This window comes from Chrysemys picta, chromosome 3, assembly GCF_011386835.1.
Source record: "Chrysemys picta bellii isolate R12L10 chromosome 3, ASM1138683v2, whole genome shotgun sequence".
NCBI lineage: Eukaryota > Metazoa > Chordata > Testudines > Emydidae > Chrysemys > Chrysemys picta.
In genome coordinates this window covers 83,415,414-83,430,909 of record NC_088793.1, presented here as the reverse complement: position 1 = coordinate 83,430,909, position 15,496 = coordinate 83,415,414, and the positions used below count along the sequence as shown (strand labels likewise).

At 43.8% G+C, this 15,496-nt stretch overlaps 1 protein-coding gene across 4 annotated transcripts in view; it reads left to right on the top strand.

Moving 5' to 3' along the window:
- Positions 1-15,496, top strand: part of SCML4 (Scm polycomb group protein like 4) — a 125,298-nt gene that overhangs the window by 100,840 nt on the left and 8,962 nt on the right. For 3 of the 4 annotated variants that reach the window (XM_065588312.1, XM_005287670.5, XM_008164914.4), the window contains one exon: positions 7,619-7,885. The exons of the other annotated variant lie outside the window; for it this stretch is intronic. In XM_065588312.1, coding sequence (XP_065444384.1) covers positions 7,619-7,885 — 267 coding nt within the window. The remainder of the gene's footprint in view (positions 1-7,618; positions 7,886-15,496) is intronic. 4 annotated transcript variants of the gene reach the window in all.

The following is a 15,496-nucleotide window of genomic DNA, read 5'->3' as shown; positions in this document are numbered from 1 at the left end:
AGGAGTGAGGTTAAGCATGTGCATTTGCAGGATCTGGGCCTTAAATAGCCAAGACAAAGAAAGGCACAAGAGTTCAGGAAAGGGAGGGTGTAGAGAGATTTAAGGGTGAGAAGAATAAAATAGGAATGCTTCCGGAAGGAAATGTGGTTTAAGGGGGATTTGCAGGAGGAGAGAAAGGACACTTTGCAGGAAAGAAGAGGGAGATTGTTCCAGGCATAGGAAGGCAGCATTAAAGACAGCACAAAGTCGAGATGAGGGAAAGAGATGAAGGAAGCAGTAAGAAGAGGTGATAAAGGGGAGCTTAGGGAGAGAGAGGGGGGAGGAGAAAATAAGGCTGGGGATTTGTATAGATAGATAGGGTTATGGAGGACTTGGAGTTTTAGGACAAACCGATGTGGTAAGAGAGAAAAGCAGTGGAAGGATTGAAGGAGGGAGGTGATGTAGGTGGAGCAGTAGGAGAAGATGATGACTTAAAGGGGTTTTGAACAGTCTGCAATGGGCAGAAGCAGGCAGGCTGCAGAGGATAACGTTTGAGTAATAAGGAGAGGGGGAGGAACGTGCAGTTTTTGATGAAACTAAAAAAAGAAGTAGGAAACTGATCTGCCTGGAGGGAGAAGGGCTGTCCATCCTGTATGTTCTCTGTTCATGCTTTCCTTGTTGAATGTGTAGTTTAACGAGGGGGTTACATTCCTAAATTTATTCTGTAAAATATATTATTTGCATTTGAGTAGTACCTAGATACCTCACCTGAAATCAGGGCCCCCTTGTGCAAGTGCTGTACATATACACATGCTAAGAGAGAAATAACTTACAAATTAAATAGGTAAGAGACGAAGGAAGTACTGTTAGTATTATCCCCATTATACAGACAGGGAACTCCTATTTGCTAGCTAGGTGCATGCTAGCTAGCAAATAAAGATGCACCCATTCATTAGCTTCAATAACTCAGGGTTTGTTTACACTGACAGTGTTGCAGCGGTGCTTAGGGAAGACGCTACCTATGCTGATGGTAGAGCTTCTCCTGTCGTAGGTCTCCACTTCCCCAAGAGGTGGTAGCTCTTCCCCACCCACTATCTCCCAAATGGGGAGTATCTGCACTCACTCCCCACCCCCCAAATTGGAGTGCACTCCAGAAACTGCACTCTGTGTGTTCGTAACCTTGGAAAAGAGCGTTCCTCCACGCCATGGCCCTGGTGGGCAAGCCGAGAGGAGGCACAACTGCTGTGACTTTAGACAAAGCCCAGTGCTGCAGGGGCTGTGAAAGAGTCAAGCAGATCACATTAGCTCTACAGAGAGATGGAGGGATCTCCTTCCATAAAGGCCTGCTCTGTGGCTCCAGCAAAGACTGTTGTGTAGTCAGGAGAAAACAAGACAAATCTCTGCTCAGAATTGCCTTTAACTATTCATCTGTTTACCGAAGTGTGTCTCCTGGAGCCTGCACTTATTTATTGTGAAACAAAATAGAGTTTGACAAGACCATGCAATGTTGAAGGATAATATTTTGACAGAGCAAACCCCCAGGGTGCTTATCCACCATAGTAGGTACATTGCATCTCATCTATAATAGAATTAGGTTGTCCTCACAATTATCTTCCGTGTGTTAGAGACCATGTAATTCTTCCCTCATAATTCTAGGATGCACTTAGACAATTAAAAAATACAACCAACCAACCACTTAGGGACACAGATAGCAATACTGTGGCATCGTCTTTTATCAAACCTGATGCCTACTCCTATGCTTTTCAAGGCCCTCTTCTCTGATTTCAGTTCCCCACCCATCTATTACCCCTCCCCCCCTGGCTGGGGATACTGCTCCTCCCTTTTGGTTGGAGCTGGTTGGAGGGCTTCATAGTTGTCTGGTGGCTATCACTGCTCCCCTTCTCCTTTTCTGTGCCCCTGGGTCTATGAGGCTCCTAACCTTTCTTCTCCATATAAGTCAGTCTCTGCCACCCCCAGCTCCTGGATATCTCTCTCCTCTTCTCCTGTGTTATCTTCTTGTACATCCATAGCTTCCCTTAGCCCTGGGCTTCACTTAAAAATTAGATTGACAGCTACTTTGCTCAAGGCTGTGAAAAATTTGGCACCCTGGGTGCCATAAGTCAGGTTGACCTAACCCCCAGTGTAGACGAAGCCAGGTTGACAGGAGAACTCTTCAGTCGACCAAGCCAACACCTCTCGGAGAGGTGGATTAACTACATCGATGGAAAAACCCCTTCCATCAATGTAGGAAGCGTTTACACTACAGTGCTACAGTGGTGCAGCTGCGGCTGTGCTGCTGTCGTGCTCGTAGTGCAGACACAGTTTTACTCTCTTCCCCCCACATCTCTTCCCTAACAGACTGTATTCCTGTTTCCTCTGGCCTCTCTGCATCCTCTTCTCTGTGCTCTCTCCACCTCTTCTTCGGTGATGGCACTTCAGTTCTCCTCCCTAGCTCCTGGTACAGTGCATCATGCTGCTTCCTGGCCTCAAGACTGTGGCCATGTCTTGACTAGAAAAATAAATTGTGTTTAAACCATAGAAGCGACCACAGTTTTAAACAAGACTTTGCACCTGGCGTGGATGCGGAAAGCCTAGGATTGACATGACCAGCTGATGCATTTTCAAGTTGCAAATCCCTGTTTAAAACTGCGTTAGTTAAAACATGTTAGGTAGTATTTTACTAATCTAGGCTTTGCAAATAACCAGATTTTGGTTCAGTGGCTGAACAAAAAAGTTGGGGGGGAAACTGTTTCATGTCGAGTCCAAACAAAATTTCTTGAATTTTTGTTGTTGTTTTTTTAAATAATATTGAGGGGAATTCTGAAACAAGAGTCTTTCCTAAGTGAAAAGTCAAAGCAGTTTTGACCTTTCCAAAATGTTTTTTCTTTTCTTTTTTCCAAGTGAACCTATTCACTGAAATTGAGCCAAATTGGCAAATTGTTTTGTTTGACCTGAATCTGCATTTTTTTGGCAAAAACAAACAAACAAAAAAGGATTAGCACAAAAAAATGTCACCCTATTCTACTCCCCAGAACCTCTTGCTCAGAGGAAATTCCTGGTCAATCCAGAGTCAGGCTACTACTGTAGATACGATTATTCATGGTTGGAGATGATACTGGTTAAGCAGGTCATCTTGAAGCCCAGAAGCCTTTAAAAGGCACATTTTGAAGCCTGATGTTTGAAGAGGTTCATATTGTTCCTATCTGTAGCCTGTCCTTCCTAATAATATCATCAAAATCACACTGTCAACTTCCTACACACCTTCTCAATGGGTTTATTAAACACGACTGAACTAAGCTTCACCACATTCTTGCAAGGTAGGTACCATTTTGCCCTCTTTACCTGTGGGATAATAGAGGTACAGATAGGTGAAATAATTTGACCAAGGAGATCAAACAAAAAGTCTGTGGCAGAGCTCAGAATGGAACTCAAATCTCCTGGTTCCCAGTTGTATTCTTTAACCCAAAGACAGCACTTTCTTGGGACTATATATTGACACAGGATAGATCACTTCTGAGCTGCTGACATAATAGTTTTGCAACAGCCAGAAAAGCCCTCACAAATGTCGGAGCTCATTTATACATACGATAATATAAGATTTATATTGTTTGTGCAGCAGGGCTCTTTTAATATGCAGTTTGTTGTTTTGATAGTCTGTATTGTCTTCATATAGTAATCATATTAAAAGACCATATTTTCCCAGAATAAAGATGTAATGATTCACAAGAGGCATAATTATTCCATGTGGTCCAGGCGGGATATTGCAGAAAGAGCTGTGGCGGGATATTGCAGACATTGCTGTCCTCTTTATGTATAAGAGACTTTTGTTGCTGGTGTTCTGCTCAGTAATTAAATTCCTTTGAATGAGAAGGCTTGATTGGATTCCCTTTGGTTTAATGGGAGGAGTCTGAACTGTAAAGTATTTAGTTCAACTGCTATGTAATTTTGGTATCCATTGGGGGAGATGGGGAAAGTCTGATCTTTTATGCTCTAGTTTTACTCCAGTGTAACTCTGTTGAATTCAAAGGTGTTACACTTGATTTATATCAGTGTAATATGAGAATCAGGCCCAGAAATTCTTAGCGAAAAGCACCAGCAATACATATGAATCTAGTCTATAAGGTATTATATATACATATAACCATCCAACTTGATTACTACCTCCTTGTGTGTTCAGCCTGTGCACTGAATGAGACAGGGGTCCTGTGTAAAAAATAGTATGTGATCATGTAATTAAACACTGTATCACAATACAGGCACAAGGAGGAATTAAGATTGTCCCAGCAAACATAAATCTGGTATTTCTGAACTTTCAAGTGCTTGACTTGTCAATCTAAGTAACATTCTTTTAACACAGGTGTGTTTGAGTTTGTTATTTTTGTGTGTGTGTGTGTGTGTGTGATTTCCTACATTTTTTTAAAAAGGAAAATAAAAACATCCTATTATGTACAACTGCAACAACCCCCTCATCATGCATCAGCAGCAGAGTTTGAATCCTGTAGCTTCAGCATAATAGCACAGACTTTTACCACTTGACCCATAGGACTAAATATGTTAACTGGCAGCAGGAGGGAAGGCTGTTATCCCAGAGGGGGGAATGGGCTGCCATCACTGTGTGCTGGGGCCAGGAGGTGGCTGGGGGAGGCCCAACCAAGGTCTCTCTCTTTCCACCACTCTGCTATCCCAATCTGGGAGTTGAGGGAGCTCTTATCCCATGGGGGGCTCCTAAAAGTGAGGATGGTCTGCCAAGGTTCAGGGGTAAGCTGTTGCAGGGAAGGAACCAAGCCTGGCTTGCCTTCTTCCCCATTGCTACAGTTCCTCTGGGAGCTCCCATAGATATTACTGGTGGTGCCACTACTGCTGCTTTGGTGGTGGTATGGCTTGTTCTGGGTTCAGTTATTATTTTGCCAGACTTCCAAAATGTTCCGGGGGGAATGCAAGTGAAAAAAGGGAACTGGCGATTTTTAATAGTTTATATCTCAGCTGAACCTGAATGGAATTTCATGGGGAAAAGAAAAGGCCCTTGTCTAATCTAAGGGCTTTCTCTCTTCCTCCAAAGCATGGAGGTGGTAGCACTTCCTGAATAAAAGTTCTAAGAATCTTATATAATAGAAAGTGTTAAGCAACCTACGTATAAGGGGTTGCTACCAGCTCCCCCTATATACACTGTACACACAATACCATCCATCCTATGTATTCATGCCACAGTCCTTCCCAAACCAAACCCCTACTACTTCATCCCCTCCAACCTCTCCCTGTTGCAGTCTTCTCTCTTCCCCACATCTGGCTCCTTGTCCCAGTCCCATTCTCCACTCAGGCTTCTTATCCCAGTTTCCTTGCCCAGCAAGTCCTAATCTTCCCCTTCAGGTTCCCTGTCCAAGTCTCAGTCTCCCCCGACTCCCCATCTCCTTGCCAGCCAGTCTCAGTACCCCTTCCTGGCTCCTTCTCGGATCTGTCTCTCCCCTTTCCACAGCTTTCAATCATCCTCCCACACCCTTGTTTCCCCCAGTCCCAGTTTTCCTCCCTGGTCTTCTCATCTAATCTCAGTCTCTGTTCCCCGCTACTCCCTCCTTGTCACAGTCCCTTCAGCCAGCTGGTCCCAGTACTACTCCTGCTTCCTGGTTCCTCATCAGATCTGCCTTGCCTCTCTCCCCATACTGGTTCCCTGTCTTCTTATGCAGTCAGTACTAGTCTCCCAGTTTTCCCCGTTCCCAGCAGCTCCTCATCTGACCTCCGTGTGTCCCCCTACCAACTGGCTCTCAGACCTCCCCCATTTCCCTCACTACCTCTCATTTCCACCCTCCCTTCACTTGCTCCCAGTCTCAGTTCCCTTGTCCAACCAGTCCCATTTCCTCCTTGGCCCTCCAGTTCCCAGTCACAGCTTCACTCTCCCGAGTGCCAGTCCCAGAAAGATCCTTATTGCAATCTCCTCCTCTTTCCCCATCTGGCTCTTGTGCCCTCTGCACTTGAGTCATGTGCCTTCCTCCCCTATGGTGCCTGGGCCCAGCAAGGGGGGTCACTGAGAGAGACGGGTTCCCTTATCTCATTTCCAATGCTTAGGCCCATCCTGTGGATGGACCATGCTCAATCACTCAGTGGGGATGGTGCACTCCCAGTCTGGTCATACATATCAGTTGCGAGAAGCTGGAGCATGCTCAGTATGCATGGAATCTTTGGTGATTTTAGCTACAAATCTCTAAGTCTCTACTGAGCTTGTGTGCAGTGTGATTTTTTTCAAACACTTTATAATTTAGCCAATGTGGGGAGATTTTCACAGGAACAGCAAAAGGCACATCCCTAACATGAAGTTCACTCCCTTGACAAATTTCAAGTCCGTGCTCCAAAGCATGGGAGACGCAGATAAAAGTTTGCCAGAATGTTTTCAATATTGAAATACAATGTATTTTTCTCTAACCTTGTTCTTGGAAGTAGTTGTATTGGTTTGACTGAAACTTTCCAAGCTATGTCAGTCTGAGGCAGATACATGGCATGGAAAATTTCAACCCAAACAGTTAAACTTTGGCAAAGTTATAAGTAACTGAAAACAGGCCCTTATAATGGAAATTGTCAGGCAACCTTCATAATAGATGGTGGTATCAGTCTTGCCAATCGTATATGCAAAGTGCCATGCACACCTATAGGACTATATAGATAATAATATAAACTGATGGCTACATGGTAAGAGGAAAGGACATTTATTGGATAGTTATTATTTCAGAAAGCAACAACTGTACACAACAGGGAAGGGGTGCAACAGGGCAAAAACTTGTAAATGGCAGTGTTGCCTGTATTCATGTTTGCACCTGAAATGTATTTGGAAAGCTCAATTATCTCTCTCTGTTGGTAATCAAACTTGGGAGTGCTCATGAATTATCTAGTCTTTCTTTCCCTTGGGGAATATCAGGCCTGATGTCTGTCTGGAGCTGATTATATTTCCTGATTAATTTTTGTAATTGCAGCCAGAACATTTTGGTTTATTATCTTTACTCTTTCTCATTGGCTGACAGGAGTTTTTACCCAATAAATTGCATGCCCCATTGTCCTCCTTTTCCTTCTGACCTTCATGCTTTAAGTGCAAGGGAATAAGAGAATGATGGATGCATAACCCGCATCCTCTGTTATTCATGTAGCACCATTAGGCAAATGAGACCAGTGCCTCATCCCATCAGGAACATGCTTTCCCCCCCCTCCTTTCAAATTTAACAGTAAATGCCCCCTGATTCTGAAGAAATAATTACTCCAAAACAAAACTAACACAGCTGAATCAGACGGAGCCACACTCAACTCTGCTGTAACTCCAATCACTTTGGTGCAGTTACACCTGTTATTATTATTTAGTACCACAGCTATGAATTTGTCTCATTACCCATTGTCACTTCCTAAAACCCAGCAGCTGCATTCAGTTGTCTGTACAGCAGTTGCAGCAGCAATTACTTCTGAAGTTCCCAACAGCATACACGTTACTCTGCCCATGCTGAGGGCTCTGGCCGGTGGATTCCAGTTGGCTATGTGTGATATTGCAAAGAGAGTTAAACTAATTGCACAAAACAACTTTTTAAACAAGATGTTCAATGGCTGAATAGAAATGATCTACATTTCATTGATCTATATTTCTCTTCACTGGCTTCCCGCCAAGCAGAAACTATCATACCTGAAGATTACCTGATTGACCCTATGAACATGAAGCGCTACAGTGTTGATCCTTCTGATTCTGCCTTTAATTGCATGGGCTCCCTGTATACCATGAGACAGAGCTCTGGAGATGGACGTCTTGCTGGAGGCTCCTCTTCCTCTTGCAGTCATCGTTCCGGTCCGATGTCCTCCGGGGGACCATCATCTACTGGTTTGAGGCATCAGACATCCAGCCCAACTAGAAACGGAACCTATCTTGAAGGAAACAGAAGTGGTAACATAATATATACAGTATATGATTCCATCTTGATATTAACCATGTGTGTTATTTTGTTCTCCTGTGGCTCCATCCCACAGTCCTTACTCACCCCAAACTCCCTTTGATGTTAAGTGTGTTTCATGTAAGAGCTACAGAATAATAACCCCAGTAGTCAAATCACAAACACTGAGAGTTAGAGGAAGCAATAGCAAACTATGGAGAAGGAGAAATAAATGATGAAAACGTTGTCCAGAAGAAAACATGAATGTTTTCTGGTACTCTTACTATTCAATTTAAATCTGTTATGTGTAATGCATATGACAGAACTGGAGTAATTGGTTTTATGGCTATAAATATTCATCTGAATATCAAGTTATTCATTCCCCAAATTCGACACAGTTCAAACATATGCAGGTACCTATTATTTATAGAGCTCAATAAGTGTACATGGTGCTGTGCAATGCAGATCCCAACAGCCAGCTGACAAAATAAAGTCATGATTCTTATCATTAATTATCTCAACAAAAGGGATTATTTCCTAGCTGTACTTCATAGCCCACTATCACTCTTCACCTACGTATTATGTCAAATTTCATCACAAAAAGTTTGTTGAGAAACATGTAATCTTTATAAACCCAGGCTGCTTACTGCTCATTGCTCCATTATCCGTTAAGGGCTCGCTTCTGCTCCCTTTAAAGTTAATAAGAGTTTTTCTACAGAATTCAATAGGTGTTGGTTGAGCCTTATGTATTTAATGATTTTACCCCTTCAAATTTTTTGTTCCAGTATTTTACTTGGGCTTAAGCTTATGTAGCCTGATCCTTGGCCCCATTAACACTGCTTTGTACTGCTCTGGTTATACAAAACAGCCTTTAAAACAGTTCCGATGGCAATAGGAGTATTCTCTCAGTGAAGAATTCTCTGACAGTATAGAGCCAATGTCGGGGTATGGGTGGGTTAAAGAGGCAGCCAGCCAGGGGTAAAGTAGAGGAGCCCTGTGTGACCAGGTAGAGACCTATCCAGCAGCCAGATGGCCACAGAATCAAGGGAGAATGGAGGAAGGGGGTCACAAAAAATGGCTTACTGCTCCCTTTCAATGCATCCCTTCTGAGCAGTGATGATTGCAGTACAGGATCTCAGTCATGGTGCAGTAATTACTGGAATTGTTCTCCTTTCCTTTTTTTGGAAATCAGAATTAATTTACTTTTTCCCAGCCTTTTAGTATCCACGATTTTGCAAAAATAATTGTCAATGTTTCATTGTTAACTAATTCTCTTACTCTAAAATCCATATCTTTGTTCACTTTTTCCAAGTATTCCATTAGCTTCTCTTTATCATTAGAGTGATTTTAACAGTGTCTTCCTTCCTTTCTAATTATTCAAACTCCATTTATATGTTTTTCATCTTAAAGACAGATTTAACAAAGGAATTCAGTGTCTCAGCCATTTTAAGTCATTAATTTCTTTCCCTTCCTCCTTTATTAATGGGACCTACTGTCATTCTAGAATTTCTTTTTCCCTTGATATATTTGCAGAAGCCTTTCTTATTTCTCTTCACCCACCCCCGTCTAGCATTAACTTATGACAGCAAAAAAAGCATATTTCCCTTGCAAGCCTTAACTGGCTATGCGCATTGCTGCGTGGTTTCCTCCCCAATTACAGTTGTCAGTAAAATATTATATTAACATCAGATCTTTGAGTAATCTTTCATGAATCCACACTGATCTTTAATGCATTTCCTGCATTCTGCACGCTGAATTGCATTGAACTGTAGGCCATTCCTCTTAACTGTAGTGTCTTTTTGGATTTAACAGTCACCTTTCAAAATGGTGCTGTGACAGACTGACAACCTTCTGTAATATCCCGAACAAATCTTATGGAATGAAGATAAATTTTATTGAGCTACATGAACTCTTATTGAATGAAGGTTAATACCTTTGGGGTACATTGTATTAAAAATGCAGTTGTGTATGTGGTGTTGTGGCTTTGTATGTACCTTTTCTAGTAGGGAGGGGAGATGCTACTGTATTTGCTCCGTTTTCAAACCTTTGAAGCCCCTCATCCCCCAGAAGGTATGCATGCACTACACGCTTGCAGTCTTTTTTATTCTTTTTCATGTGTTTTCTTTGTAGTGCTTTCCTCTTCAGAATAAAATAGGCTTGCTTAGAAAGAACTGTGTGGTACTTATAACTGTAGCAATCACCCCTGTTAACCATCCCTGAAGAGAAAGCAAGCAGGTGTCCTTGGGCAGCCTGTCTCTGTTGGGAACAACACAGTGAAGGCAGAAAGCTGTGCAGCCTGGAAATACCCTGGTCAGAAGGGAGAGAGATGTGGGTTTCCACCCAGAAAGGCAATGGCTGGGGAGCTGGAAGCCTGATACCGGGTGCCATTGCTGGACCAATGAGGGGAAATACAGCTGCACTTGCCCTGAACTGTGACAGGTGCTTTTCCAAATTTCCTTGTATTTCACCTCCACATCTCTTTAATCCTTGACCCTGGTCTTCTCATAGGCTATGTCTACGGTGCAACTGGATTGCAATCGAAGGTGTGGTTGCAGCTTAGCCAGGCATAACCACACTAGCTTTAATCTGGTTAGCAGCACTGACTTCAGCACAGGCTAGCAATATGAGTATGTACCCAGGATTCTCACTGTGCTTATACAGCCTGGGCTGAAGAACCATGCCACTGTGTCTTCACTGTTATTTTAGCTGTGCTAGCTAAATGAAAGCTAGAACGGGTATGCCTAACGGAGCTGCAATCAGACCTTCCCGTTCAGTTCAGTGGCAGTGTAGACATAGACCCAAACGCTATCATGTTCTGCAATATTGTTTCAAAAACACTGTCACATTCTGGTCAATCCGGGCCCACTCGAGTACCCATTTAAGTGATCCTCTCCATTGACTTCAATTGGTGTTGAAATGATTTTTTCTGTAGTATATTCTCCATTCAGCGACTCTCTTCTCAAACACCTAAAGTTCTCTTGCACCCAGCCCGAGTTTATGCACTTAAAGTGTCTTTCCAGCATCCCATCCGTTCCCATCGGGTTCTATCTAGCTTCATGTGTCCAGGATGTGGACAACACCAGTGACTGCCCAGGAAGCAGTTTATTACAATTTTCACAAAACCGATTGCCTTTGAAACCTGCCTAGACATTATCCCAATACTTAGAGTCAGCTCTTCTGTAGCAGGTTAGGAAACAAAGCGGGGGAGAGGGGAAGAGAAATGTTTTAAAAAGTAGCTTGGGCCCAGGCACTAGAGCCATTTGGTTGTTTTTGAGGTGAGTTGGCAGAACTTCAGGCTGCCACATAAAACACAAGGAGATAATGAGTCTCTGCCAAAACCGTTTAATACTTTTTCATGTGACTCATGCACACGAGACCAGCAAGACCTGGCCAGCCGGGGAGCTGAACAGGTGTTCTAGCCAAAAAAGGAAAGGATGAGGGTTCCATGTAGCTGATATTTGTTATTTGTACGTGAAGCGGAAAATTGGCAGATTAATCCACAACATAACATGGATATACTCGGTATCGTCTACCCAAACAAGAAGACAAAGACCTTGCTCCAAACAGCTTACAGTCTACAACAATATCAATCTTCGTTTCCACACACATGTCAGATACTCTAACATGCTGGACTATTGCAATGAACTGGCTAGTGTGCATATGTACCAATGCCACCTATTTAATCAGAACTGCTCATCTGTGTGTCAGAGGCTCTGTACTGCTAGCCGAGATTCTCCTTTAGTCAAGGATAGAAGCTTGGAGTGGAGATCTGAATTCTACTACACAGTGTCCCTGTGAAGTTGTGAGTGGCCTATGTGCTGCATAGTGATACCCGCAAAGTTACAGGTGGTCATGGTTTTATTACAATATAGCACACTGATTTAGGGAAACAGTTACATTCCCATTCACCATTTGGTTTCATTTTTCCTCTAGATATTTGTGATCGCATCAGTTCTGAAGTACTTCTCCACAATAACACTGAAGTTCTTACCATAGTTTTTGCAAAGTATTCTGCATGTTTCCTTAAACTTTGTGTATTTCTTCACACTGTTGTATGTTTCAGCTAACCTGCTGCATTCACCTTCACTGGTATTGCTGGACTTTGTTAATAACAGATTTTTCTGTGCAGCAGGAGTGTAGTTTATTTATTGCCTTCACAACACACTCAGCTGGAAAGGTTTTAGAAATCTGCAATCTCACTAGGATGCTTCTTTGTGTTTTTCTTCTCTCTAGAGCTAGTTTACATGCTGCTCAATCATAAGCAAACACAGATGAGCAATTGGAATCTGTACTTATCCATCTCCGTTTGCATACTAACAAGGCAATGACAAGAAGGGCTCATTAAACTGAGGCGGCATTAAAAGGGGAACAAATTTAAAAGGACTTTTTTTTTTGAAGCCTCAAGCCAAATCTTCTTTATTCACTGATATTTTTGTAAAAGATCATGCATTATTTACTGTAAATGACACTTTAAAAAAAACCACATTATTCAGGCTATAAAAGATATACTGATGCATAGCAGAACCCATTTTTCAAGTGCACTGCATAGGTTTTAACCTCAAAGTTCCCATGATGGAGTCAGGTGAATGGGAGGCTGGTGGCTAATTCCCCACAATTACACTAAAAACATTTCCAGATTGTGGTTTTAAGGAGGTGCCTCCACATTGCCACCTGCCGTGGCTTCTGCCTCATCTTAGGTCATTATGCTTCAGCATCTGCTAGGGATGCTTGTGGAATTATTCTGCTGTAACCCACATAGCCTTGGAAATCCTCCTGCACTCTAGAGCTTTAAGAGTTTGGAGAAATCTGCGTTTCCCTCTTCACCAGGCTTTCTAATGTCAGTAGTTCTCCCTCACTGACACGCTTCCAGATTCTCTAAATCAACATCTTCAAATGCTGACTTCATGACACTCACATGCTCTCTAACAAGCTTGGGCTCCTCTTGTGATTTTGATTTCAGCTACAGAACAGCCATTGCTCCATTGCAGATTAAGGTGTGTGGAGCTAAATGCCAGGACCCAGCACACAGTTTCATCATTAAGGTGGGGAGCAGGAGCCTATATTACCAGCCACAAGGGTCTAAACCAGACATGCCAAATCCGTGAAAAAAAATGCAGAAATTGGACTTGTTTTTGTGTTAATTGGCTTGTGAGTTGCTTGTTGGCTAGTTTTTTGCTTGTAGCTTGTTGCTTGTTTGGCTTGTAGCTTGTTGCTTGTTCCTTCTTTTTTTTTTTTTTGATCGGCTCCCGACAAGCAGGGACAAGGGGGGGCAAACAGGGCCAAGAGGGGAAAAAAGTCAGGGGTGCACAACGGGCCCACCACAGTCCCAGCCTCCATGCTGGAGGGGATCTAGTCACATAGAGTGTTGGGGTTCTTAGGAATTGGCTTGTTTGGGCCTTGTTTTGAAATGGAATTAGCTTGATTTTTGGCTTATTGTGAAAGTCGGGGTGCTTATTTACCATGTTAAAGTTGGCAACTGTGGTCTAAAAGTACCAGTACTGGGGATGCACAGTGGTAGCTGGGATAGGGTTACCATATTTCCACAAGCAAAAAAGAGGACACTGGGGGGGAGGAGCCCCGCTCTAGCCCTGCCCCTGCCCCGCCCCCATCCACTCCCTCCCACTTCACACTTCCTAACTGCCCCCCTAAGAACCCCCAACTCCCCCCCCCATCCCCTGACCAGGGCCGGCTTTAAAGAGCCCAGGAATCGGGCTGTGCTCCAGCCAGAGCTCTGGCCGGGGTCGCAGACTTGGGGCCGGGCCGGAGGTGCTCGGCCGGGGTTGGGCCGGCGCACTCGGCCGGAACTGGGGCCGCCACCCTGGGGCCCGAGCTGGGCCGGGCCAGAGCGGCTGGGGCCAGGGGTGCTTGGTTGGCACTGCTTGGCCGGGGCCGGGCTGGCGCGCTCAGCCGGAACTGGGGCTGCCACCTTGGGGCCCGAGTGGGCCCAAGCCGCTGGGGCCAGGGCCAGAGCCGCTCAGCCAGGGCCACGCCTCCCCGGAGCTCTCCTCCCCGCCTTGCCCCAGCTTACCTGCTGCTGCCGCCCGCCTGCCCCCACTTCTTTTCAGACTTCCCGCGAAGATCTGATTCACGGGAAGCAGGGGAGGGGGAGGTGCAGGGGGGCGGAGCATTCAGGGGAGGGGAGGAGGAGGAAGACAGCTGCGGGGCCAGATGGCTTGGTAAGGCTGCAGGGGCTGCAGGGGATGGGGGGAGCAGGGAAGGGGCTTTGGCTGCCGAGCGGTGCTTGGCCGCCGTTTTTCTGTCTATAAATAGCCGACCGGGGGGAAATCCCAGACATTTTTAGATTTTTAGAAATCCCCCCCGGATGGCTATTTATAGACCGAAAAGCCGGACATGTCCGGGGAAATCCGGACATATGGTAGCCCTGAGCTGGGAACCACCGAGATGTATAATTTGAGTAGACAGGTCAAACATGAGCTATCTTTTCATGGATCTTCCTAAATTTGACTGTTCCTCTTAAATAATTTGTAATTGTATTCCCACGTTTCTGATGGTTCTGTGCTCCCTCTGTTATGTCTTGTCCCTTTTTTAAAGTATGTTATCCATACTTTTTTTTACCCCAGTCTATAGTGAGCTTTTAAAAAATGTTTCCTTGATATATCTTTGAGAATTCTTTGCCTGCTAGTCTTGTTTACTTTCAGTAGATCTACTTTCCCTTATTATCTGTTCCAGGGCAATGAGAGGGAAGCTTTTCAGATTTCATTCCCACCCCTTTCCTCTGAGGCAAAGAAATCATTTAGGCCCATGGCAATATTAAAGATAATCCATCACTCACTTTGCACTCTTATCTTTCAATGGCCTTAATCTCTCCTGGGCCTGTATGTTTGCCTTATATGTATTTAAGGAGCACATTATTTATCTTCCCTTCTTTTGCTATTTTTATCTCAGTTTCTGCATTATGTTTCTTTACTATATTTTGACACCAATTTAGTTGTTGGGCTTTACACCACTTCATCATCCTCTTCGGGTGGCTCCAGGCCCAGAAGGAAGGCCAAAAAACTAGAGTTAAAGAAAAGGACAAATGGGGCAGAGAACCCTTGGGCTTGGTCACCCCAAGGTGGTGCATACGGGCCTGATCCAAATTTCACTGAAGTCAGCAGGAGTCTTTCCATTGACTTCAGTAGGTGTTAGATATTGTCCATGAGTCTCAGAATTCTTGCTGAAAGCCTCCTTGGCACATACCATTCTGCTTCTCTTCTGCAGCAACTATTCCCTGTTTCTGATGTATTTTTGCCATGGACTTTCCAAGAATAGGTTGTTTAAATAGGATCAATTCCTCTTCTTCCACATCATCTGGTTTTAGGATGAATGAGAAGTGCTTTCTTCTCCCTCCCTTTCATTGCCTAGCTTTCCACATCCCATTCCATTAATTTGGTAATTTTTTGCCACCTGTCAAAAATGGGAAATTGGATTTGACCTAGATTATGATCTCTAAAAATAATTATTCGTTCTGAGCATTCACATCTCTTTGTAATCTGAGTATTCATTAACATCTTGATTAATTCTGATGACAGGATGGCATAAAATACCCATGAGAGATGAGACTTCTTCATTTATCTAAACCCTGTGTTAAGTGCAAGTACCTTCAGACACAAAAAAGTACAGTA